This window comes from Loxodonta africana, chromosome 24 (assembly GCF_030014295.1).
Source record: "Loxodonta africana isolate mLoxAfr1 chromosome 24, mLoxAfr1.hap2, whole genome shotgun sequence".
Classification (NCBI taxonomy): Eukaryota; Metazoa; Chordata; class Mammalia; order Proboscidea; family Elephantidae; genus Loxodonta; species Loxodonta africana.
Window position 1 is genome coordinate 47,895,089 of NC_087365.1, and position 26,702 is coordinate 47,921,790.

Below are 26,702 nucleotides of genomic sequence, written 5' to 3' on the forward strand. Positions count from 1 at the left end.
GCACCCGCTGGGGTTTTAACTCATCAATACCCAAAGCAACCCTATGCAGTGGATGCTACAGCTTTCACCCCAGATCCCACTTCTTCCACATTTGCTCAGTAACTTCCTGTATATTTTCTAGCCATTAGGCAAAGTTAAGATCCAGGGACGAACCAAGGCCATTCTCTAAGTCCTCTGTGAGGAAGAGCCATCTGGATTCTGACCTTGAGGAGTAAGCGTTGTACGTTGGAGGGATAAAGAAGGCCCACGCGTTGGGGAGGAGCAAGGTGGGGGAGGAGGTGGGAGAGAGGAGCAGGGGTCTCACAGGCCACACTGAGGAGTCAGAGCTTCTAAGTGACTAGAGGAATTAAGAGGGCCTGGCTTCTGAGAATAAAAGACACAGGGTTCACAGCCAGGCCTAGAGAAATCCCCAGAGTCCTAGATACTCAGGAGACCCAAAGGGCAAGAAAGACCTGCTACTGAGGCCACCAAGAGTACCAGAGGGAGATGGGCCTGGGAATCGACCCTCTGTGACGACAGGATCCCCCTTCTCTCCCAGATGGGCCTCTGGGAATGAACCTGCCTCCTTCACCACAGCCACAGCTGCCCCGGGGCACCTGGCCACGTGCCCAGGAAGCCTCTCCCCTACTTCCCACCCTCCTGGAGCCAGAAAGCCAGCCGCTCCAGGGAGGCCCCAGCTCCTAGGACCCTGCTAATCTGAGGTTAGCTTCAGGGCTGCCCCCCTGTCTACCACGGGTGATCTGTCTGCTGGGGCTGGGGTTCCTGAACTGCTCGCTGCTCTACTGCAGAGCCCCGGACTGCGGGAAGTCAGAGATTCTCTCGGGGAGTCAGTTTCCCCATCTGCCAAAGGGGAATGACCATGTCTACAGCAGGCTTCTCAAAAGGCAGTCCTGAAGGTCAAAGACGGCCCTGAGAAAGTTCAAAACAGTACATACATAGGACTATTCTAGAAATGATGATGATGGTAGCTAATATGTACTGAGCAATTACCATACACTGGATGCTGATCTAAATGTTTTATACAGATTAATGCACGTAACCTTACCAATAACCCTCTGATTGGTCCTTTTTTTACAGATAAATAAACTGAGGACCAGAGAAGTAAAGTGACTTATCCAAGGTCACACAGCCAATTAGTGGTAGAATTACAGTTAGATCAGGGTCCCAGCATTTTACATACATTAACTCACTTCTCACAATAACTCTCTTGATAAACCAAACCAAACCCACTGCCGTCAAGACGATTCCAACTCATAGCAACCCTATAGGACAGAGTAGAACTGCCCCATAGAGTTTCCAAGAAGCACCTGGTGGATTCAAACTGCTGACCTCTTGGTTAGCAGCCACAGCACTTAACCACTACGCCACCAGGGTTTCCAACTCCCTTGGTAGGTACTATTATTTCCCCCATTTTATAGATGAGAAAACCGAGGCCCAGAGAGTATAAATGACTTACCCGTATTACTGAAAGATTGAGGGAGTTGGGGCCCAGGAGATCTGGGTTCTGGGCAACCTGTGCCTCTACCTGGCCATATGGTATCTGGCAAGCCCTTCCCCTGCTGAGTTTTGTCTCCTTGAAGCTCAACAGCATAGTTCACCAAGTCAATAACCAACAAAGAAAAAAGTAAGGTTTGGGCTATGGGCTCTTGGCTCCAGCCTGTTAAAACGATGAGAAAGATTCACACCAAACTTGGAGGGTATGTTTGGCATGGTCTGGCCTAAATTAATGGCTGTCAGGGAAGGTCTTTGTGTGGGGGTGAGATCTGACAGAGTGGTGGAAGCAAGCCATGGGGATATCCGGGGAAAGCTCTTTCCAGGCAGAGGGAACAGCACGGGCCATGTCAGGAGGTCTATGGAGCAGCAAGTTCAATAAAGAACTTTGGCTTTTACCCTGAGTGTGATGAGATGCCCACGGAGGGTTCTGAGCAGAGGAGGGACATGATCTGACTTGGGTTTGAACAGGATCCCTCTGGCTGCTGTGAAAGAGGTAGAGCAGGGGGACAGGATGGTCAGTGATAGGGTTATTGAAACAGCCCAATCAAAAGATGACAGGGACTTAAACCAGCATGCTGGTTAAGAGCATCGTCTCTGGAGCCAGGCAGCTGGGTTCAAACCAAATGAAGACAGAAACAGTACATACCTGATAGGGTTTTACAGAGATAAAAGGAGTTACTATTTGTAAGGTGCATGAAAGAGTAACTGGCATATAAAAAAGTGCTGTCGATGTTTGTTAAATAAGGTGGTGGCAGTGAAGGTGGCGAGAATTAGATGTTCCAAAGGTAGAACAAATGGGATCTGCTGTCTTTAAGGATCCAGGTCTCCTGAATACGTCACAGTCATAATACAATGCAGACTGAAAGCAAATCACATGAAACTACAAATCTTGCAAGAGAGGCAGAATTTCATGACATCGATGAAAGTGATGTTCGAAAACAACAGCTGGGTGCCAGGCAAAGCTATAAACAAATGAAAGTCTGACAGACCAGTTCACAAGGTAAGAGAAAATGGCCAAGGGAGAAGACAAGATGGGGGATGCCAAACGGGGGGTGCGCGGACCATCAAAGAGCCCAAAAACGGGCTCTAATGTTTTTCAAAATGACTTTCTTTACCATCATACTGCAAAAGGCAACCTCAATTACAATCACATCATGTAATCATATAATTTTATTAGAAAAATTACATATCCCCAATGAAAAATATCAACACTTGATTCCTTTTGTGTTAAGTCTAAGAATTCACGCAAAGTTGCTATTAAATCCAAAATAGTGTTAATGAAAGGATGAAATTCATCTGATTCTAGGTGTAGTAACCTCCCCCCCCAACTCCCACTCACACACCCAGTATTGCCACAATAGGGCCCATTTCTCAGCAGCAGGCCTTCTTCCAGTGCCAATAGTCCATGATAGTGAGGCTACCCTGGATCTGCAGGGGACTAAAGACATCCCCCCTTCCCTGGAGAAACCTCTTCACTGGGGTCAGGAAGCTAAATTCCCTCAAGAACCTCAGGCCCAAAGAAGAGAAAGCCAAGCCAAGTGGAACTGTGGGTGCGAAGCCTCGGGCGGGCAGTTTCCAGTATTCTCTCCTAAACCTACCTGCCCCCACAGCAGCCCCTTCCCTCACCACTGGCCAGGCGGGAAGCAGGCATCAGCCACCTTACCTGTAGCCAGCAGGCCCAGCCCCTTGTGAAAACTCATTGAGGTGTACACTTAAAAAGGGTACATTTTATTATACACACAAAAAAAATTTAATTGTTGATCTGCCTGTCAATCTACTCCCTCCCTGCCTGGGTCTCCTCCAAAAAGGCATCTGGAGGCAGAAGAAGGCAGGATAACCTCCCCACTCTGCAGTACGTGAGGGCCAGGTCGACACCAAACCCGAGAGAGCACCATTAAGACTCATTCATAAAAAATGCATAGGACGGAAGAGCTGCCAGGGCCTCTGCTGCTGTCCATTCTGCCCCAAAAAACAAGTATCCGTGCTCCCTCCCCCTTTGGTGATGCTGAAGCCTCTATGCCTGCCCAGCACCCCAGAGCCCCTTCCACGGGACACAGCCGTCCCAGTCGGTGCCAAGCTCAGGAATCATTGCTGCTATTCAAACTCTAAGCAGCACTGGCAGCACAGTGGTTAAAGCGCTCAGCTGTTAACTGAAAGGTCAGTGGTTCGAACCCACCAGCTGCTCCTCAGGAGAGAGATACAGGAGTCTGCTTCTGTAAAGATTTACAGCCTTGGAAACCCTATGGGCCAGTTCTACTCTGCCCTACGGTATTGCTATGAGTTATAACTGACTCCATGGCAATGAGTTTGGTTTTTATTCAAACTCTGGGGGCTCTTCCTTTGACCCCATGGAAGTAACTGTCATTCCAACGGCCCAGCCTCTCTGGTCTCACGACCAGCTGTCAGCATCTCACCTCGTCCCATAAATCTGGCCTGTGCCAGTGGTCCCTCTTCTGCCCTTTTTAAGCCTATATGTCTCAGAGTTTTTGATCCTTCAGTGCCCCAGCAGGGAAAAACAAACAAACAAACCCATTGCCATCAAGTCGATTCTGACTCATAGTGACCCTTATAGGACAGAACTGCCCCATAAGGTTTCCAAGGAGAGGTCAGTAGATTCAAAAAGCCAACCTTTTGGTTAGCTGCTAAATGCTTAAGCACCACGCCACCAATGCCCCAGCAGGAAAAAAAATTGAGCACATACTCCAAAATTCATCCCACAGATATTTATGAGCTCTTGACCACGTGCCTGGAGCCCTGGTGGTGCAAAGGTTAAGCATTTGGCTGCTAACCTTAAGGCTGGTGGTTCAAACCCACCCAGCAGCTCTATGGAAGAAAGACGTGGCAATCTGTTCCCGTAGAAGTTACAGCCAAGAAAACCCTATGAGGCAGTCCTGCTCTATCTTATAGGGTCGCTATGAGTCGAAAATCATCTCAAGTGTGCCCAACAACAACCAGCACGAGACCGAGTGGAACAAATGGTTAAAATATCCAGCTGCAAAATGAAAGGAAAAGGGAGAAAGAAGGACAGGGACAGGAGAGAGGTGAGAGGGAAGGAGGCGGGGATGGAAGGAGAGCAGTGAGAATTGGGGAGTGCAAGGGGGAGGAGTGGTAAGGTCAGAGGTCGCTGGGGTGGGTCAGAGCACCTCTGGCTGATGACCCATGACCCCTACCCCACACACACTCCAAGGGCCTCTCAGAAGCCCCTACAGGACAAGCACAGAACACTGATGACCCTCTAGGGGCCCAGTGGGTCAAAGGCCATTCCGGAAACCCTCTTCCCCACCGTGGTCAGCCCACTCAGCAGAGGCTCCCCTGAAGAGCTCAGGAGAATTCTTCTAACCCTGGAAACAGACATCGACACCTGTGACTGACTTCCCAGACCCCAGCAGTCACTTCTGAATATATCAACTTTGTATGTGCATAAAAGCTGATTCTGATTGTCCAGTAGTTTCTGCCAAAAGACATCATAAATGTTCTTTCTTTTATAAAAAAAAAAAAAAAAAAAGGCTGATTCCCAAACATCACACATACAAGCGTAGGATGGGCTCCAGGCCAACCAGTGTCCACAAGAGAATTTTTCAAAGGCTTGAACACTTTCTAGCTCATTTCCTCTTTCTGCTGTTCACAGCATTACTGATTTATATAAAGAGGAGAATGAAAAAAAGCTCTTGCAAAAAAGAAAAACCCATTTTTGCAAGGAACTGTAGAAGGAGATAGAGAGAGTAAACACTAAGGAAATCCCCAAAGAAATCTGGTTACAAAATGTTTAAAAAACAAAAAAACTTTTAACACAGAAATACCCAAACATACATTTTTAAAGTCTAATTTTGAGGAATGATCAAAATACTTTTTTTTTTCCAAACATCAAACATGACAGGTGGCTACCAGATGCTGGTGTCTAGAAATACGACGGTGGTTTGTTTTATTTTCTTTGTTTTTAAGAGACCAAAAAATTAGGGGTAGTCACAAGCACGCAGGGAAAGAAAAAAAGCAGGAAGACTGCCCATGTGGTGACTAAACGTACACAGACTGCCAGAGGCTTCAGTATGAATGCACCCAGAAACCGAGCATCTGAGGCTGGAGTGGGGTACCACGGGAGCCTGGGTACAAAACCAAATTAAACTGGGGTTCACCTGCTGTATTTAAAAGGCCCACGGGAAGTTTTCTGCAAATGGAGAACATTTCCTGTTAAGATGGCGTCTGCCGTGGAACCCCACCCCCCACCACCTGGGAATGGACGGGCAGTGTCGTGGAGCCTCTCAAGAGCGTGGCGGGCAGATGTTTGGAAATATGATGTAACCTGCGTGAAGTGAACTCATCCGACGATGAGTCATAAAAGGAGCCCTCAAATGTCCTTCAGAAATCTTAGTTGCAGAATATAGGGCTTAGACCCAAAGGCCCATTTGCCCTTAAACAGGAAGTTCCCTCTTTCAAATAAGCTCGGCCTCAAGCTCGATGGCAGGCATCTCGCTTCCATTCCCTCTTCTTGTGGTAAAGCACCCCAACTGCCGCTTGAGGGGTGCTGATCCACCCCCATCTGAGCCCCACAGGACACAAGAGTGAAGGCACTGGGAAATACAGCAGGGGTAAAAGAAGGACAAAGAACAAATCCAGACAACACAGTTTGAGCCCCTAGATCAAACTATGCCTGAGGCTGATATTCCAGCTTCATAAACTATTACATTCCCTTTCTTGTTTAAGTCAGTTTGGATTGGGTTTTCAGTCACTTACGCAGAGGGTCCACCATCCAAGGATTAAACAGAGCCCTGACTTTAGCTGGGAACTTAGAATTTCAGCTATGTCTACCCCTTCTAAGTGAGTCCTTCAAATAACCACTCATTCAGAATGGAATGAGTCCTTCAGGTGTCATGGATGAGAGCAAATTACAGGCATCCAGCTGCATCCAACCTCACAACGAAGTCTATCATCTGTGTCTCAACAACCCCATCACCTTCATCACCAGGACAACCTGGTTGAGCCTCAGGCTCTGATCCTGGTCCTTGTGACAGGGCTCATCTGGAGGAGGAGGAAGAGGGTGATGATGATGATAATAACACAAGTAGTCCCCAACTTACAACGGGGTTCCGTTCCGATGACTCTAAGTCAGTTCTGACGTAAGTTGAATACCTCCTTTTTTTTTCACTATTATTGCCTTTTATTATCAGTGTCTGTAAGTCATTGAACATCTGAGAATGATAACATCAGCAAATTACGCACTGCCAACCCTGTCTGTAGTGCATATTAATAATGATAAGATGTATGAAAAAAAGACGGTCGTAAGAGTGGTTCACTGTACCTTGAATATGCAATAAGTTGGGAACTACCTATAATTATAATATCAACAGCTAGTCCTTACTGAGCACTCAAGATGTGCTGGGAGGTCTTGCTCTAAGCATGTTCAAGTAGTATCTCATTTAAATCTCAGAGGTGGGTGCCGTTATTATCTTCATGCTACAGACTGAGCTGCAGAGGGCTAGGTCACCTGCCCAGGGTCCCACGGCCTGTCCATGGTGGGGCCAGGCTATCAGGTTCTAGTCTAAATGTCACCTCTCCTTGAGACTCAGACCAAAAGTGATCTCTGGTGACATCCGGAGTTCTTTAACAAAGGGTTTCTCACAAACCACAGGTCACAGGAATGCCAGTCATTCAAGTCCTTGTCTGATCTTCCCTGTTACAGTAAAAGCTGCTGGTGGAAACCCCACACCTAGGGCACCCCAGCCACCCTGGGCTTCGCTTGGGGCTGTGACCCTCATAAATGCCTGGTGGCGGGTTTCCCCAAGTCTGCTCAGACTGCCGTGAAGAGGGGACTTCAGCACTCAGATGAACGTTTTTTATTTTGATATTAACAACTATGGCTACCATATCAAATCTATGACATTATTGCTTAAAATGAAACTAGAGCTTTAAAACAAAAGGAAGGGCAAGAATAAATTTTAAAATATTATATAAATAATGCTGCAGGTGGTATTCAAACATGGTAAAAATCATGAGACTGATACTGAAATGAGGCAATTTTAGGAAACACTGATTGGATGGATGGATAGATGAGTGGGTGGGTGGGTAAACGGATGGGTGGGTAGATGGATGGGTGGGTGAACAGATGGATGGGTGGGTGGGTGGGTGGAGAGATGGATGGGTAGATGGGTGGGTGGATGGATGGGTGGGTGGGTGGATGGGTGGGTAGGTGGGTAGATAAATGGATGGGTGGGTGGGTGAATGGATGGGTGGGTGGGTGGAGAGATGGATGGGTGGGTGGGTGGAGAGATGGATGGGTGGGTGGGTGGAGAGATGGATGGGTAGATGGGTGGGTGGATGGATGGATGGATGGGTGGATGGATGGGGTGGATGGATGGGTGGGTAGGTGGATGGGTGGGTAGATGGGTGGATGGATGGGTGGATGGATGGGTGGATGGATGGGCGGGTGAGTGGATGGGCAGGTGAGTGGATGGGAGGGAGAAAGGAAGGGGTAAGGGAGGGAGGGAGAAAGGAAAGAAAAACGTATGGATGGGTGCGTGGGTAGATGGGTAGGTGGATGGATGCATGGGTAGGTGGGTGGGTGGGAGGGAAGAGGGAAGAAGGAAGGGAGAGAAGAAGAAAGAAAAAAATAGATGGGTAGTTGGGTGGGTGGCTGGGGGAGGGAAGGAGGGACAAAAGAAAGGCAAGAAAAGAAGGGGAAAAAATCAGGCCTAGCACATAGTAGATGCTCAACAAATGTGTTAAATTAACCCATTAGCAGAGGAAACAGTACAGTGCTGTGGTTAAGAGCACAGCCCTGAAGTCAGACTACTGGCTCACAGCCTGGTTCAGTCCTTTCTCACTGTGGGACCCTGGGTATGTGACATAGCCTCTCTGTGCCTCAGTTCCCTCGTCTGTTAAAATGGGACCAATAAAAACACCTCCATCAGGATTGTTAAGAGGAGTAAGTGAGTGAAGATGTGTAAAACGCTCAGGATGAAGCCTGATGCATGCTGAAAATTTGATAAATCTCAGCTAAACAGAATGATGAGTAAATTGTTGTATGCATCCTGGAACTGTAATAGGAAATAGACCCAATCTATCCACCTCACTCTTTCAGAAACAACCTGAATTTCCACTGGTCTCCTCAGAAAGACTGCCAGGAATGGAAAGGAAAAAGAGAGAAACAAAAGGCTCTAATCCCTGGAAGTTCAAAGGAAAAGGAGGGCAGTGGGCTGCAAGGCAATTTAAGAAGTTTAACAGGAGAGAAAAAAAAAGAACTTTGACATGAGTGGGGAGAAAAAGGAAGATAAATTCAGCAGTCCAGGCTGCCTCTCCAGATAGCTTGATTCTGTTGTGCTAATTCTGCGTGCTTCAGCTGTTCTTAGACGCCATGGAGCTTTTGCCTAAATCAATGCCTGCAATATGCCAAGGAGGGGAAGGTGAACAAGAGGCAGAGGAAGGCTCTGGGGCTGTTGCGTGCTTCAGAGAGAGCTGGGTCTGCACCATCCAACCCAGTGCTGGACAGCAAGGGCGAACTAAGACCTGAATTACAGTACCTGTCCTCACAGCCACAGCCATCCTACCCAAGCTCCACAGCCCAGCCCCCCGTGTAACCAACATCCTCCCCATCAGATCCCCACCTCCCAAGTAGCAACTACCTAGATCTGCCATACACCTCCGGCGGCCCCCAGCAGCTTCCACCCTCTCGATGCACTGAAACGTTACTGGCTGCTCCAGTAGCTGAACTCACTGCCCGAGAACCCCAATGTGTATTTATTTCAGGTAAGCATATTAGAGTGTGTACGTGTGTGTGCGCATAATGTATATGCTCTATTTATGCAGGGAGATATGCAAAGGGAAAAGAGCACCCCAGCTAGCTGGCTCGGGACTGTGCAGATTCACGCACACACACACACACACACACACACACACACACATTAGAATCGCTCCCCGCAGGAAACATGGTGACACACATTCAGAAATAAATGGGTACCTTTGCGCTCTGCCTGCCAGATGGCAGAGCCTTGGCAATGACTGCATGTGTCTGCACAAGGCTGCACATTTGTGTATGATAATAACAGTGGCCAACATCACTCAGGAAACCCTGGTTTCCATAGTGGTTAAGAGTGATGGCTGCAAATCAAAAAGGTCAGCAGTTCAAAATCCACCAGGTGCTCCTTGGAAACCCTATGGGCAGTTCTACTCTGTCCTAAAGGGTCACTGTGAGTTGGAATCGACTCGACAGCAATGGGTTTGGTTTTTTGCTTTTAACATCACTCAGAGCTTACCTTGTACCAGTCACTGTCCTAAATGCTACAGCAATCCCATAAAAGAAGTTTTATTATTGTCCCTATTTGACAGATAGGGAAACTGAGGTGCAGCAAAATCAAGTCACTTACCCACATGTCACATAGCTGGTGAATGGCAAAGCCAGGATTCGCATCCAGGCAGTCCAGCTCCAAACCCTGCACCCTCCATTCCCACTTTATACTGCTCTAATAGCATGGCCAGCTAACCAACATGCTACTCTCTGCCTGCACACTGACTGCAATTCATGTATGAATCCCTGAAATAAGATATTAGCCCCATTTTACAGATGTGAAAACTGAGGCATTGTGAGTTTAAATAACTTGCCTGGGGTTACAGGTTGAGAAGTGGCACGGCTGGGATTTGAATCAGGGTTTCGGACTCTAGATCTCTCGTTCTCATGTGCAATATGGCTTCCGGCTGCAGAAGGGTAGTTAGCTCCTAAAGGCAAAGCCAAGTGCTGAGCAGTGAGGACCCAACGTGGGCAAACCAGTTGCTGTGGAGTCAACTGCAACTCGTGGCGACTCCCGTGTGTCAGAGTAGAACTGTGTCCCATAGGGCTCGTTTTATTGGCAGTAGATCACCAGGCCTTTCTTCCAAGGTACCTCTAGGTGGACTTGAACCTTCAACCTTTCAGTTAGCAGCTAGGCACAGTAACTGTTTATATCACCCAGGGACTCCTAGGACTCCATCGTTTTAAGACTCCAGCGGTGAGAGGGAGAGAAGAATCCCAAAATGTTCAGGCACCATTCAAGCCCTCAACAAGATCACATCCCATGAGGGGTTAGATTTGAACACAAATGGCACAAACACAAGTCAGAACCCCCTGAGGAAGGTGGGTGCCCGAGGCTCAGAGATACAGCCGGCCAAGATCACTGTCCAGCAATGCTCCCCACCAGTGAGTTGCCCTCAGGCCAGAGTGTGCAAATTGGCAACAAAGGGGTTGGGCCCGCAGATGTGTTTTGTTTGGCCCATGCAGTGTTTGTTAAAAATGTGACTGAATTGCCAACTTTTCAAAATCGAGTGATTTCATACCAAAAAATCCACCATTTCCAGCTGCTGAAAAAAGTCTTTCAGAAGTCAGGCAATTTGGCAATACTAGGTTTGTACTCCTGCATGGAACCACTGCTTGAGGCTAAGAAGCTGCTGTCAGCTTTAGACGGGACACGTGCTCCGATTCTCCAAGGCTACAGGGGTCAGAGGCATGGGTCTAGAGCCAGGCTGCCAGGACTCAGGTCTGAGCTCAGTGTCTGATTTTGCACAAATTATTTAATACTCTCTGTGCCTCAGTTTCCTCATCTGTAAAATAGGACTCGCCCCAGAGAACCGTTGCCTGGCACCCAGTAAGCGCTCAGTAAATGTTAAATAGCACTGCTGTCTCCCCAACATCAAGGCCAAGGGCCAGTGGACATTTATCATCAGCTTGAGGGGTTATTTTGTAACAACAAAACCTAAGACATGTCTAAGGAGCCCTGGTGGCACAATAGTTAAGGGCTCGGCTGCTAACTGAAAGGTTGGCAGTTTTAAACCACCCAGCAGCTCTACAGGAGAAAGACCTGGCAATCTGCTCCCATAAAGAGTACAGCCTAGAAAACCCTGTGGCGAAGTTCTACTCTGTCACACAGGGTTGCTACGAGTCAAAAATCAACTCAACGGCATCCAACGACAATACACGTCTAGCATCTGCTATGTTCCAGGGACTATTCTAAGAGTTGTCCTTTTATGGATTCATTGAACCTTCCCAAGAAACCAATGAGATCACTGTTAAGTATATACTCAGAACTGAGAACATACATCCATACAAAAACCTGTAGAGGAGGATTCAGAGCGGTATTACTCCTCACAGCCAAACAGTGGAAACAGCCCAAATGCCCATCAACTGATGAATGAATGAACAAAATGTGGTATGTCCCTACAATGGAATACTATTCAGCCATAAAAAAGAAATGCAGTACTGACACCTGCTACAACATGGATAAATCCTGAAAAAACATTATGCTAAGTGAAAGGAGCCAGACACAAAAGACCACATATTGGATGATTCCATTTATATGAAATGTCCAGAAAAGGCAAATCTACAGAGACAGAAAGTAAGTTTGTGACTGCCAGGAGCTGGGAGGTCGGGGAGCTGGGAGGTGGCTGCTAATGGGGATGGGGTTTCTTTTGGGGGTGATGAAAATGCTCTGAAATTAAGAGAGAGTGACGGTTGCAAAACCTTGTGAATATAGTAAAAACCACTGAACTGTACACTTCAAAAGGGTGAATTTTATGTCATGAGAATTACGTCAATGAGAAAAATTAAGAAAAAGGTCTATGAGACAGGTGTTCCTGTTATCCCCATTGAACAGATTAGAAAACCAAGGCACAGAGACATAGTTGTTGTTGGGTGCCGCTGAGTCAGTTACGACTCATAACAACCCTATGTGACAGAGTAGAACTCCCCCATGGGGCTTTCTGGGCTGTAATCTTTATGGGAGCAGGTTGCCAGGTCTTTCTTCTTGGAGCCACTGGGTGGGTTTGAACCTCCAACCTTTCAGTTAGAAGCTGAGCACTTAACCACTGTGCCACCAGGCCTCCTTACAGAGAGGTTAAGGGTAGAGAAACATCTCTCTACATCCACGCTGATGCTAAAAGAGGAGAAACAAAAGGCAGGTGGAGAGGGTGCTGTGATCGTTTTCACACCTGGCCACATTACCCGTCAGCTGGGTTTGGAACCCCTGTCCAGGCAATCATGTCCCTTCTCTGGGCTCCAGTCAAAGGCTGGACTGGGATGACTCTTACTGAAATCCCTCTAAGGGCCCATGGATCTTACCTGTCTATATGGACCATAATTTATTCATATCTATAGGGACAGCTGTGACATTAATAAGTGATGACTTTTACGGCCTGCCAGTGGGAACTGGCCCCCTCCCAGGTGGATGGGAAAAAAAAAATTGTGGGTTTTCCAAGTCCAAGCCCTTCACATGGCTGGCTGAGATGTCAGCACAAGGGGGCTCAGCAGCCCAACTCCTCCTGAGAGGCTTGGACCAGGAGGACTGGGTGAGAGGATCCTTCCTCACCAGAAGGACTCCCTCCCTTACCAGAAGGGCTCCCCATGGTGGGAGAGGCCCCCTTCATGGGCCTTTGTGTCTGGGGCAGCAGGATCTCACGGGGCTTGTGGGGGCCGGGACTACAGCTTTTTGACTAACGAGCCCCACATGACTGCAGTCCTTTCTCTGGTCAGGGAAAGGTCCCCCAGCGTACCCTGCAGTTAGGGGCTCTAAGTCAGCCCGTTCTCAGCCTATAGAGACTACTCTGCGAATGATATATTAGAACCCGGCAGAGAGAAAGACAGAGGCACAGAGACTAAGAGAGAAAAACAGAGAAGCAAGAGCAGACCAGAGCTGACAAAGAGCCCCAGAAGCAGGCTGGAGGCAGAGCCGGGAGACAGAAAACAAGAGTGCTCCAAGCCAGAAAGAAGGAGGCCAGGAGGAGGAGAGGAGGACCCACAAGGACCTTCGTCTGGGGTCCGTCTCACACTGCAGGGCAGCACCAGCCTTGCCCAGGAGCCCCCATCCATGGGTGGTGGGGGGGGCGGCTTCCCCAGCCAGGCTGGAGCCTGCCAGGGCAGCCTCAGCGAGGAGGAAGGCAGCTGGTCAGGCTGGGGGGCTGGGCCTGGGAGTGCCAAGCGTCCAGCCAGGTTGCCATGGCCACAGAGACAAAGAGAGGGGCTGATGAGAGGCCCGGGAACAGGGTCCCCAAGAGGGGCCCCAGCCACCTACAGCCCCAGGGAAGTATAGTCTCTCTCTAGGACCTGCTTAACCAGGGCTCCAGGCTGGTGGCCAATCAGCCCGTCCACCGAAAGGCCTGCAGGTCAGGGCCTATCCAGCTGCCTGGGCTGGAGAGACAGTGAAAATCGTGGACCAGGGAGGGTCAACAAAGAGAAGGCTCCCTTAGCATCTGGACCCTGCCAGCCACCTCCAAGTTGCCTAACCTGGCTGGGCCTCAATTTCTTCATCTGTAAAATACGAGGGATAGGAGCCTTCTGCTTCTCCTACATCTCAGGGACAAGGAGTTGGTACTGATCAAATATAAGAGCTCACACTTACCAAGGGCTTACAACGAGCCAGGGTCTACTCTAAGCATTTTTTCCTGTCTTAATGCAGGGTTCCGCAAACTATCAGTAGAACTACTTTTGTTTTTTAATTTCCAATCTGTTTAAGACTAATGCGTTTGTAAAATGCAATAAAAATAAATTACTAGAAAAACAAAATAAAAAGACAGACTACAAACCTAATTTGGTTTTTGTTTTTGGTTTTAACTGATGTAAAATTACTCTGCCAAACTGCTGGAGAAGTTTAAACCCTTACTCTCAGTTTCTGTCCACACCCCGTCACAGACCGGTAGCATGCAGTCTGCAAACCACATTTTGGATCATCCTGTCTTAGCCCAGTTGATCCTCATGACCACCCAGGAAGTGGGTACTAGAGAGGGCGTGAGGGCAGGGCTACAGAGTGGTTAACGGTTCTAGCGGCCCAGGTTCTAATATCAGCTTTGGGGCTTCCTGACAAAGAATTTCTCTGTGCCTTGGTTTCCCCATCTGCCATTCGGGGATAACATTAACAGTATATCACAGAGATTTTTTTTAACGGGGATTCAATGAGCTAATTGTATGAAACTCTTTTGTACAGTACTTAAAGTATCATGTAACCCTCACTGTTGTTGCTGGGTGCCCGCAAGTCAATTCTGACTCACAGAGACCCCATGTGATTCTCCATCTCTTTATCCTCACCCACTAACCACCACCTAACTCATCCTGTATTATTTGATGACTGGCTTACTGCCGGTCTCCCCCAATAGAATGTCAGATCTAAGAGGGCAAGGGTTGGGTCTCGTCTGTAACCCACTTAACGCCCAGTTTGGCCTAGGACTGTGCCTGGCACTTGTGTGTGTCTAACAAGTGGGAAGAAGCATGAGCTCAGATTCAAGTTCTCCCACTTATTCGCTGTGTGACATCAAGGAAATGACTCGACCTCTCTGAGCTTCCATTTCCTCATCTGTGGAATAGGAATACAATACTGTTTACCTTGCCCATGTGCACAAAGCAGCTCAGGCAAGGATGCTGCCAACGCGCTGATCAATACAGGCCAACCAGGGCAATTCTGCCCCCAGCGGACATCTGGTAATGCAGACACTACTGTGGATTTGATATCTCAGATATACCTAAAACAAAACACCAAAAAAAATTTTTTTAATTTAATAGGCAAAATAAAAGGTTTGACCACGGTGAGCTGGGTGTTCTAGAAATGCCTCAAATTCCCAATGGGATCCAAATTCTACCACCCCCCATTCCCAGAGGGAGCTCTCTGCTTGGGGCTCTGGGAGGGGGCCAAGCTGGGGTCGAGTCCTCCTTCTCCCCCAGAATGAAGCCGAATGGGAATCAAGCTGGCCTTTGTGGCTGGGTCCAGCAGAGCAGGATAAAGGGCCAAATGACGGGGGCCCTGCTCCCCCCAGCCCCCCAGGACACTGGAGCCCATTCATGTTGGAGGCTGGCCATTTCCCTGGGGCTCCAGCCGCCCTTCTCTCCTGAGCTGGGAACAATATCCCCTTTTACCACCCCTCTTGTCTCTACTTCCGCATTTAATTGCAAGTTCATGGGTATTAAGTGGCCCATACAGCTGACCTAGCTCCCGCTCCCAACCCCCCCAAAAACCGAGGCCCACAGCACAGCCTCTGTTCACTGCCCCTCTGTGAGCTTGCTCTCTCAATGAAGAGAAAGAAGCCCCCCCACGCCCCCTCAGTCGCCTTCCTCAAACAACTCTGTTCTCACCCAGAAAGGGCCGCCTTCCAGCCAAGCTGCCCTTGGCTCTGCACAGGGGTACCAGGCCCCGCAATACAATCTTCTGTTCCAGCTTTCCCAGGCACTGGCATACTCACTTTAAGCCTAACCATGACCCCACATGATGCCTTGAGGAAACTGAGGCCCAGGGATGGTCAATGACAGGCCTGATGTCCCTGACATGCCTCGGCCTGGTTCTCATGCCTTTCCCTAAGCTGCCTTTTCACCCTCCACTCAAGCAAATGCCAAACCTTTGACCTTTATTCTCTTCTCACAGCTCCAGAACGACCCTCACCTCATCTGCTAACCTGGAAGGGTTGGAAAGACGTCACATAAGCCAACCTCCTGACCTTCACGTGAACTCGTACAACATTTCCATGTCTGCCCTTGCTCATGGAGTTCCTTTTGCCCGAATATCCCTCCCCAAGTCTGTCCCGCCTATCCTGAAAGTCTCCGCCTCCTCCAGGAAGCCTTCCAATTTGCACCAGTCAAGGTCTAACTTCTCCACTGCAAAGCCTCACTTCCCACGTTCTCCAGACACTGATTTAAGTCTGGTCCAGCTTTATAGCCATCCTGAATTTGTTTACTTCTTTCCACACCAGCTCCGGTCCAAGCTGCCACCATCCCTCATTGGACACTGCAGCCGCCGCCCAACCACTGTGGCTGCTTCTACAGCCCAGCCTCCACATGCCACCTGAGTCTCCCTTTTAAAGCATGGCTACTCTTCTCCCTTGCTGACAGCCCCCAGTGGCTGCCCGCTACACTAGAAGTCCTACTTCTCACCTCTGCTGCAAGGCCCTGCACCATCTGCCCCCCCCCCCACCCCACCATTACCCTCAGCACCTTCACCTCCTCCACCTCAGCCACTACTGTTTATATACCAAGTTCCTTCCCATCTCCCAGCCTTTGAACTTGCCATTTCCTCCTCTTGGAACTCTCCACTCCCAAAATTGTCACACACCTGACTCCTGCACACTATTCCTGGCTTCATTCCAACATCACCTCCTTGGTCAGGCCTTCCCTGACCTCCTTGGTCACTGGGGATCACACCCTTCACTTTGTTGCCTTCCTAGCATGTATTAAAATCAGAAATGCTCCTGCTTGTTGTATAATTGCTATTCATCTGCACACAATGTCAGCTCCACAAATGCAGGGATTTTTGCCCGTTTTGTTCTCTGCTGTGTCCCAAGCACCTAGTACAGCACCTGGCACACACTAGGTGCTCAACAAAGACTGGTGAACTGCTTGTGCCACGCGCCTGTGCCGGGGCTATCTTGTCATTTCCAACTCATGGCAGCACTAGGGAACTGTGGTCTTTGCGGAAGCTGATCACCAGGTCTTTTTTCCTTAGGAGACTCTGGTAGGTTCGAGCTGCTGACCTTTCAGATGGCAGCCAGGTGCTTGGCCATTGCACCACCAGGGCTCCTTGTGTCTAATTTGGTCCAGTGAATAAGAAGACCGAAGAAGAATAAATATCTTTGTATTACAGTGTTGGCAAAGAATATTGAATATACCACAGACTGCCAAAAGAATGAATAAATCTGTCCTGGAAGAAGTGCAGCCAGAAGGCTCATTTAGAAGTAAGGATGGTAAGAGTTCGTCTTACATACTTTGGGCATGTTATCAGGAGGCTCCAGTCGCTGGAGAAGGACTTTATCCTTGGTAGAGGGTCAGAGAAAAAGGGAAGACCTTCAAGGAGATGGATTGACACAGTGGCTGCAACAACGGACTCAAACATAGCAACAATTGTGAGGATGGCACAGGACTAGGCGGTGTTTCTTTCTGTTGCACGCAAGGGTTGGTATAGTCAGAACCAACCCGACAACACCTAACAACAACAACAACAAACAATTTGGTCCACTAGCCAAATGTGCCTACCGCACCTTGAAATATGGCTAGTGAGACTGGGGAACTAAATTGTTTCTTTTATTTAGTTTTAATTAACTTAAATTTAAAAACTGAGGCACTAACACGACTTTATTTTTTCGGCGAGACTATGTTTCATTTTAACCGCTGTGTCGCATAAGATATCACTGTTGTATAGCTGCATAGCAAACTGAGACGTGCAGTAGGTATAAAGGAGCCCTGCTGGCGCAGTGGTTAAGAGCTCAGTTGCTAACCAAAAGGTTGGCAGTTCAAATTCACCAGCAGCTCCTTGAAAACTCTATGGGGCAGTTCTACTCCGTCCTATAGGGTCACTATGAGTTGACTACAATGGGTATATGGGTAGGTATAAAATACACACTGGATTCCAAAGACTTAGTATGAGAAAAAGAATGAAAAATATCTCACTAATTTTTGTATTAATTACATGTCACAAAGATAATATTTTGGATATGTTATTATATGTGAAAATATAGGAAACCCTGGTGGTCGGAATTGACTCAAAAGCACTGGGTGGTAGTTAAGTAAAAATATATAGTATTAAAATTAAAAAAAAAAAAAAAAGATTGGTGAACTGATTAATGATGGACTATTCCTACTCTTCTCCAATGAAATATCACTCAAGAGGCTGGGGCTCTAGCCCTATCTCTGCTGCTAACCAACTGCTGTTGACCAGTTCTTGGGCTGCTAAAAGCCAAAAGCTCCCCCTCTTTGTCTCGGTAACCCCAGCAGTATGAGGATCTGCCATTCTGTGATTCCTGTACAGCTCCTGGAGATGGAGCAGAGAAAGGGGGGCAGGGGCCTCCTACTGGGCACTGGGCAGAGACTGGCACATGAAGGAAAGGTCAGGGGCTGACCAGGACCGCTCCTCTGCCAGACAAGGCCTCCTCCCCCGAGGAACCAAGTCAATCAGGGCTCCGTTGAGGCCAGCCCTGCTACCTCCAGTCAGGACTATCCACTCCCTTTCCGTGTTCTCCACGGGCGCAGAATGAGCAGCACATGATAGTCAAGGGCAGGAGCTCTGGCACCGGGTAGCCTGGATTCGAATCCTGACTCTGCTTCTTGTCATAGACTCTCTTACAAACCCTGCTAGTTGTATGAACCCAGGCGTGTTACTGAGCCTCTGCATGCCTCAGTTTCCTCCTTTTTAAGGTGGAGCCTTACCTCACAGGGTGGTTGTAGGGACTAAAAGAGTGAAACACACCCAAGCCAACACTTCTCAAACTTAAATGTGCCTTAAATGTGAATCACCTCGTCAAGGACTCAGGTGCTGGATCCTGATCAAAAGGACAAAAATTATGAAACAGAACATCAAATTCCCATGGAAACCAGACTTACTGGGTCCATTGAGACTTAGGGGGGACCTTTGAATCTATGGTCCTGAAATAATCTTTAATTCTTAACCAAAAACATCCCATGAAGTCATCTGTAAACAAAACAACAGTTTAGCTGAATGAATAGTGTTGGCCTTGAACACTGCACTCTTTTAAAGAGCTAACTATACCCAACCAAACTGACAGCAGCAGCTCAGTAGCACAGATGAGAGCTTTAAGGGGCAGAGTAAAGGTTAATGGTAGTGAAACGAGAGGGGCAGAGACAGTGAGAACAGTGACACAGTGTGAAGAATAACCAACAGCACTGAGCTGGACATGCAGAAATTTTGAACAGGTATGTGTTTTATTGTGTCTACGTTCAACAAAAAAATTAAGTTAAAAATAAATAAAAATTTTAAAATGTGAATCACCTGGGGAGTCTTGTTAGTGGCAGATTTTAATTCATTGGTACCGGGGTTGCCGGTCCCTAGGCTACATTTAGAAGACAGCAAGGACCTAAAGGACCGTGGCACATAGTAGGTGCCCAATAAAATTTGTCTCCTGTGGTTACTATCATCTGACTAAATCAGATGAAAGGAATGGCAGGGAGGGTCTCCTACCGGGATGAAATTGGGGTCTTTACAGGTCCGTGTAAGACCCTGACTTAACTCTGTAAAAATCAATACAATTGAGACTTAAACTTAAAAAAAAAAAAAAAAACAGCAGCTACCATTTCTTGAGTGCCCACAGACTTTCTTCCATTTAATTATTAAAAATCCCCTGCACAGCTGGGTGGGAAGCCTGGGGCCATTTGGCCTGGGGCTCAGGGATGTCCCTCACATGATCATCCAGTGAGATGCCACACCCACCGCAAGGACACAGACACGGAGGGCCTGCCAAATGCCCCTCTGACCTCTGTCCGCTGCCTGAGCGTGTGGTCTGTGGCATCCTAAAAATAAATGGCGACTTCTCGAAACCCTGTCACCCTCCTGCAAGCAGCATAGTGGCATTGCACTGGAGATGTATGCGTTAAGATGTCAGCTGTTGTTGTTTTTAGGTGCCATGGAGTCGATTCTGACTCATACTGACCCCATGTGACAAAGGAGAACTGCCCCCATGGAGTTTTCTAGGCTGCGGTCTTTATGGGAGCAGATTGCCAGGTCTTTGTCCCACGGAGCAGCTGTGTAGGTTCGAACCACCAACCTTTTGGTTAGCAGCCGAGTGTTTAACAGTTGCACCACCAGGGCACCATTTGGGGACCCATTTTGTCCAACATCATTTTGTTAATAAAGCCTGAGACTGGAGGTACTCTAGCCTCCCAAGCACCCACGGGTAAGGTTTAACGAGCCCCATTTTTGACAGGGAGAAAATGAGGCACAGAGAGGGTGAATAGCTTGGCCAGGGTCCTGCTGGCGAGGGGGCTTCTGTCCACCCCCAAGAGGGCCAGCAAGGGGTCAGCTGGGTGGAAACCCCAACAGGGACCGAGCCTTAGCCGTGCTCTGGGCTGTGTGTGAGGGCTGGGCTCTGTGTGAAGGCAGGGCTGCTGGAAGAACAGCCCCTGCTTATCCACGACCTCGAGCCCGGCCCCCGACTGCGACTGCCAGGCAGCTCCAACCACCCAGATAGGATCTTGCTATAATCAGCCTCCTAGTCAGGGCCCAGGAGACCCCGCCATAAAGGGGGCCTCAGTAGAGCAGAAGGGGCTTTGATGTGGTAGAGAATGGAGCCAGCCTGACTCAGAAACCAGGGGCCTGCTGTGGGGGAGGGAGGGGCTGAGGAGGCTTAGGCTTCAAAACAGTCTCAAGCTTCTTCCCTACCCTTGGGCCCAGGGACCATCTGAAAAAAACAACTCACCAAACCTTTGCATTCATTACCTCATGCAAACCTCACAACAACTCTATGAGGTAGGTATTACGATCATTCCCATTTTACAAGTAGGAAACTGAAGCACAGAGCAGCTAGGTAACCCGCCCAAGGTCACACAGCTGGGAAGTGGCAGAGCTGGATTCAAATCTAGGCCAAGGTGATTCCTAAACTTATAAGCACTTTACAACGGGGGTGACCAACCATTCCGGTTTACCTGGGACTGAGGGGTCACCTAGAATGCAACCTTAAAACCGGGACAGTCCTAAGCAAAGGAGGACAGCTGGTCACCATATTTACCACCCTAACCATCAATAAGAAAAAAGTAATAGTAACAGCATAATTCCTGGGTAGTAGGAACCATTAACACTTTGCTGCTAACCATAAGGTTGGAGGTTCAAGCCTACCCAGAGGCTCCTCGGAAGAAAGGCCTAGAGACCTACTTCTAAAAACTCAGCCATTGAAAATTCTATGGAGCACAGTTCTACTCTGGCACATGTGAGGTGACTATGAGTTGGAGTGGACTTGACAGCAACTAGATTTTTTTTTTTTTTTGGTTAATAGTAGTAGCAGGTAATCACCACTAAGCACTTTTGTGTGCCAGGTACCCTCCATGCGAACCACCTAAAGCATGTTTGTCATTGAATCCTCACCATACAGACCTGCCAGAAAGGAGTTTTTGTTCTCCTCCTTCCCTTCCCCATTTCATGGATATGGAAACTGAGGCCAAGGGAGGATGTAGAATTTGCCTACGGTCAACACTCAGCAAGGGCAGCACAGGTCCTTAGGTGACCAAAGCTGCCTGAGCCTCTCCGTGTCCTGGGGCTGCCAGCGCATTTTCCAAAATGAAGAATGGCCAAAACAAGGTTCCCCAAGGACCACAGTGTGCTTTGAACACTGGCCTTTATCAGATCAACGCTTTTAACACACATGATATGTGACTGAACCAGTCTGGATAAAAGTAATGATGGGATTTCTAAAAACAAGTTAGCTTAGAATTCACCAGTTACTAGCTAGACGGCCTTTGGGCAAATTCCTGAACCTCTCTGGGCCTCAGTTCCCCAATCTGTAAAATGGAGATAATAAGATTACTCCCTTAAACCAAAAATACCCCCGACATCTTCTTAAAACCAAGCAATAGTTTAGCTTAACTAGTAAAGAGGGTCTGCCTTGAGCATTGCACTCTTTAAAGATCTATGTGGGATCAAACTGACAAAAGCAACACGAAAGATTAGGTGGGAAACTTAGGGAGCACTCAGTTTACGTTAATGGAGGAGGAACAACTCAGAGAAGGCGGGAGAGATTGGCTGCACAACTTGAAGAATGTAATCACTGTCACTGTATTGTACACATAGAAATTGTTGAATTAGTGTGTGTTCTGCTGTGTATATTCTCAACAACACAAAATAAATTATGTATATTAAAAAAAAAAAAAGATTACTCCCTCACTGGATTACAGTGAGCAGCCCATAAAATCACACACTAAAGGGATTAAAGTGAGGTCTAGCTCACACGGAAAAAACAACTCGTTGCTGTCAAGTCAGTTCCAACTCATAGTGACTCCAAGTGTGTCCGAGTAAAACTGTGCTCCACAGGGTTTTCAATAGCTGCTTTTTCAGAAGTAGATCACCAGGCCTTCCTTTCAAGGCACCTCTGGGTGGACTCGAATGGACCTCCAATTTTTTGATAAGCAACCAAGCGCATGAACCATGTGCACCACTGAGGGGCAGCTGGCATGAAGGAATACCCAGTAAATACCAACTATTAGTATTATTGTCATCATGATTTATTGATATCACAGGCGGTGTGGTCTTTACAGAAACCGTGTAAGTCAGGAAGTGAACATTCCCCTTGTTCATTACCCTTCTTTCAGCCTTTATGGACAGATGACATCAAAGATCTAATTCTGAGAGGCCAGGCCCAGCCAGCCGGCTCTCTGACTCACTGACAAGCTTGGAGGAGAGGAGGCCAGGCTGGGCCTGTCTGATGCCCCCACCCCACATCAGACATCAACTCAGAGGCAAGCGAGGCTCTTAAAATCACCCTTTAATGGAGTCTTTTTGGCCAAAACTTGCTCCTTCAACAGGTGAGAGCCAAGGCTTCAGTTAGGCTCCATGGAAATTAGCTTTTTGCTTAGAAACCAGCCCATATCCTGAAGCCTGCCACTTCTCTCTTCTTCCACCTGCCACCACCCTGGGCCACGCCACCGTTGTCTCTCCCTTAGTTTCTCCACTTCTGTCTTTGCCCCTCCACCCCCGTCTACATTCCTCACGGCAGCCAGGTTTCTTTCAGAAGATAAGTCATCCGCTGTCACTCCCTGGTTTAAAACCCTCCAGTGGTTTCCACCACGCTTACTAAAAACCCAGGTCCTCACGTTAGTCTCTAAGGCCCTGTACCATGTGGCCCTCACAACACAGCTCGGACCTCTTCTCCATCCTCTCGGCTCTCACTCACTCCACTCCAGCCACACCAGCTTCCTTGCTGATGGGGAAACTGGCCAAGTTCATCCCTGCCTCAGGACCTTAGCACAAGCTGTAACCGCTGCCTGAACACAGTTCCCTCACCTTTCTTCCCGTGGCTGGCTTCTCAGAGTTCAAGTCCCAGCTCAAAAGCTGCAACATCAGAGAGGCCTTCCCTGATCATCAAATCCAAAACAACCCCAACACTCTTATTATATATCCATCTGTTATTGTCTTCATAAGGAGCCCCAGTGGCACAACAGTTAACCACTCCACTGCTAAGGAGTTGGCAGTTCGAACCCACCTAGTGGCTCCATGAAAGACCTAGGGATCTGCTTCTGTAAAGATTACAGCCAAGAAAACCCTATGGGGAAGTTCTACTGTGTCACATGGGCTCACTGAGTCATAATCAGCTCAAGGGCACCCACCAACAATCACTTCATAGTACTGACCACTGGCAGGATTTTCTTCGTTATGTATCATCCATCTCCCCGAACTCCCATTTCAGCTTTATGAGACTTTTGTCTATTTTGTGCACTACTGTTTCCCCAGTGCCTGACACACAGTAGGATCAATATTTGCTGATGGTGTGAAGACAATAAACAAGAATCCTGGAGCTTAAAGCATGTCTAACATGGGGTGCAAACCTTCCATTCCCTTTACGACAAGGGCTCCAAGAGAAGACAGGCAGTTCCGAGAGCTCGTAACAGGACAATCTGACCCAGGACGAGGAGCGGGGAGGGGTGTAAACCAAGGAGCGCTTTCCTGAGAAAGTGCTTTAGACTCTCACTACTCAGGGTGTGGGCCCTGGACCAGCAGCATTAGCATCTCCTGGAAGCTGTTAGAAATGAAGCATCTCAGGCCCCGGCCCAGACCTGTAATCCAGAATCTGCATTTTAACTAGATCCCCAGGTGGTCCATACGTATAGTAAAATTTGAGACACCCTGCATTAGACCCAGGATGAGTAGGTGAGAGCAGGCGTGGCTGGTTCAGGGCATCCCCAGGAACCAAAAGTCACAGGGCAGGCCTGTGAGGCCAGTCTCTTACAGAATGTCACTTCTCAGCACCATGGCCCAGAAAGAGCAGCAAGGCCCCACCCAGGGACCCTCGAGTACCCTTCTTTCCTCAGGCCTGAAATACGATCTGAGATGCCCAGAGCTGGCATATGCGAGTGGGGGAGGGAGGACGGGGATACAAACCCAACAGATTTGCACAGCAGACTCACTGAGAGTCGTACCATCTGGAGCTCCTTTGTAACACTGGGACAGGGAGGACGGCAAGAGAGCCAAGAGTATTTATAAAGCACAGGGCGAGGGGGCAAGGAAGTTATGTACAGGGAGAGGCATGGGGCCACCTCTCACCAGGAAACCTGCAGCACCCCACTCCACCTCCTGGCTGCAACAGACAGGGCCACATGTCCCAAAAATCGCTTAGGATCCATGTGAAATTAGCCCTTCTGTGGCTCCCAAGGATCTGACCTCCTGAAGGTCAAGCCCTGAGTCCTGCTCTTGGTCCATGTGGTTGCAGAGGAGCTGAGACCTCACTTCCATCTACAATGATGAATGTATGACCCATGCCTGACCAACCAGAGCTCTGCTCCCCCACGGATGGGCAATGTATTGGTTCATGGTTGGATATACGACCTAAGGGTCAAGCCAGAGAGCACCTGGATCCAGCTATCCTCGAAGCCATCACTCCTGCACCAAGTGAACCCATAAAGTCTTTTTTTTTTTTTTTAAGACCCTTTGAGTTGCAGTTTCTGTCGTTTACAATCCAAAGAGTCCTAACTGATACACCTGTTAAAACACTTGCCATCCTATGGTGTCATTACTTATGTATCCATTCTCTCTCCTGGACTGGAGTTCCTCAAGGACACGCATGATTGATTGATTCATGTGTGTCCCTGATGCCTAGAGGAGGGCTTGGTATATACTATAATCTCAGGAGATACATGGCAATGAATGGATGACCCTTCGTTTAACTCAACAAATATTCACTGAGCACCTACTGTGAGCCAGGCACTGTTCTGGGTGTGAGGCTATAGCAGGGACAAGAAAGATAAAGTGGGTAAGGGAACACATCTACCAGCAGACATAGGTTCAGAGGTGGAAATTTCCAAATACATGACTATACACGCTCCACAATATTAATATGGACAATAGAGCTCACAAGTTGCAGAGTTGGGGAAACCTCTTAGATGTAACCAAACACCCCACGGGATGTAGTTCCCAAGCTTGAAGACAAAGGACCATAGTCTCGGGGGACATCTACGTTAACTGGCACAACATAGTTCTTAAAGGCAATGTTCTACGTCCTACTTTGGTGAGTAGCGTATAGGGTCTTAAAAGCTTGCGAACGGCCATCTAAGTTACAACTATCTGTCCTTTCCAGTCCAGAGCAGAGGAGAGGAAAAAAAAAAGCTAAACATCCAAGAGAGCAATTAGTCCAAAGGACTTATGGAACATATGAACCACAGCCCACAGGACCTCGAGACCAGAAGAACTACATGGTGCCCAGCTACCACTACAGTCATGGATTGAATTATGTCCTCCCAAAACTGTGTGTATCAACCTGGTTAGCCCATGATTCCCAGTATTGTGTGGCTGTCCTCCATTCTGTGACTGTAATTTTATGTTGAGAGGATTAGGATGGGATTATAACACCACCCTCACTCAGGTCACCTCCCAGATCCAAGGTAAAGGGAGTTTCCCTGGGGTGTGGCCTGCAACACCTTTTATCTCTCAAGAGATAAAAGGAAAGGGAAGCAAGCAGAGAGTTGGGGACCTCATACCACCAAGAAAGCAGTGCCGGGAGCAGAGCGCATCCCTTGGACCTGAGGCTCCTGCGCTGAGATGCTCCCAGACCAAGGGAAGACTGATGATGAGAAACCTTCCTCCAGAGCCAATAGAGACACAAAGCCATCCCCTGGAGCTGACACCCTCAGTTTGGACTTGTAACCTACTGGACTGTGAGAGAATAAACTTCTCTTGTTAAAGCCATCCACTTGTGGTATTTCTGTTACAGCAGCACTAGATGACTAAGACAACTACCAACTGCTTGGAATGGGATCACAACAGAGCATCCCTGACAGAGCAGGAGAAAAATGTAGAACAAATGATCAAATTCACAAAAAAGACCAGACTTACTAGTCTGAGAAAGACTGGAGGAACCCCCAAGGCTATGGCCCCCAGACACGCTTCTAACTCAGACTTGAAGCCACTCCTGAAGCTCACCTCTCAGCCAAAGAGTAGGCAGGCCTATAAGACAAACAATAACACACGTGAGGAACGTGCTTCTTAAATCAATCAAGTATACAGAACAAAGGAGCAACATCAGCCCAGGAACAAAGAAGGCAGGAGAGTACAGGGAAACTAGAGGAATGGTCACGGTGAACTGGGGTGGAAAGGGAAAAGGGGAGAGTGCTCACACAATGCAGGACTGCAACCAACGCCATGAAACAACTTATGTATAAATTTTTGAATGAGAAACTAATTTGCTCTGTAAACTTTCACCTAAATCACAATTAAAAAAAAAAAAATCACTGCTCTCCAGAGGCTTAAATTCTAGTGAGGGACAACAACCAAACACATGAGTAAAACACAAGT

At 48.1% G+C, this 26,702-nt stretch overlaps 1 protein-coding gene across 4 annotated transcripts in view; it reads right to left on the reverse strand.

Annotated features, from left to right (window-relative positions):
- Nucleotides 1-26,702, reverse strand: part of PREX1 (phosphatidylinositol-3,4,5-trisphosphate dependent Rac exchange factor 1) — a 221,784-nt gene that overhangs the window by 171,350 nt on the left and 23,732 nt on the right. Inside the window, exon 1 of one of the 4 annotated variants that reach the window (XM_064276181.1) lies at nucleotides 14,825-14,848. The exons of the other annotated variants lie outside the window; for them this stretch is intronic. Coding sequence (XP_064132251.1) covers nucleotides 14,825-14,833 — 9 coding nt within the window. The 5' untranslated portion in view covers nucleotides 14,834-14,848. Of the gene's footprint in view, nucleotides 1-14,824; nucleotides 14,849-26,702 lie in introns of those variants that run through there. 4 annotated transcript variants of the gene reach the window in all.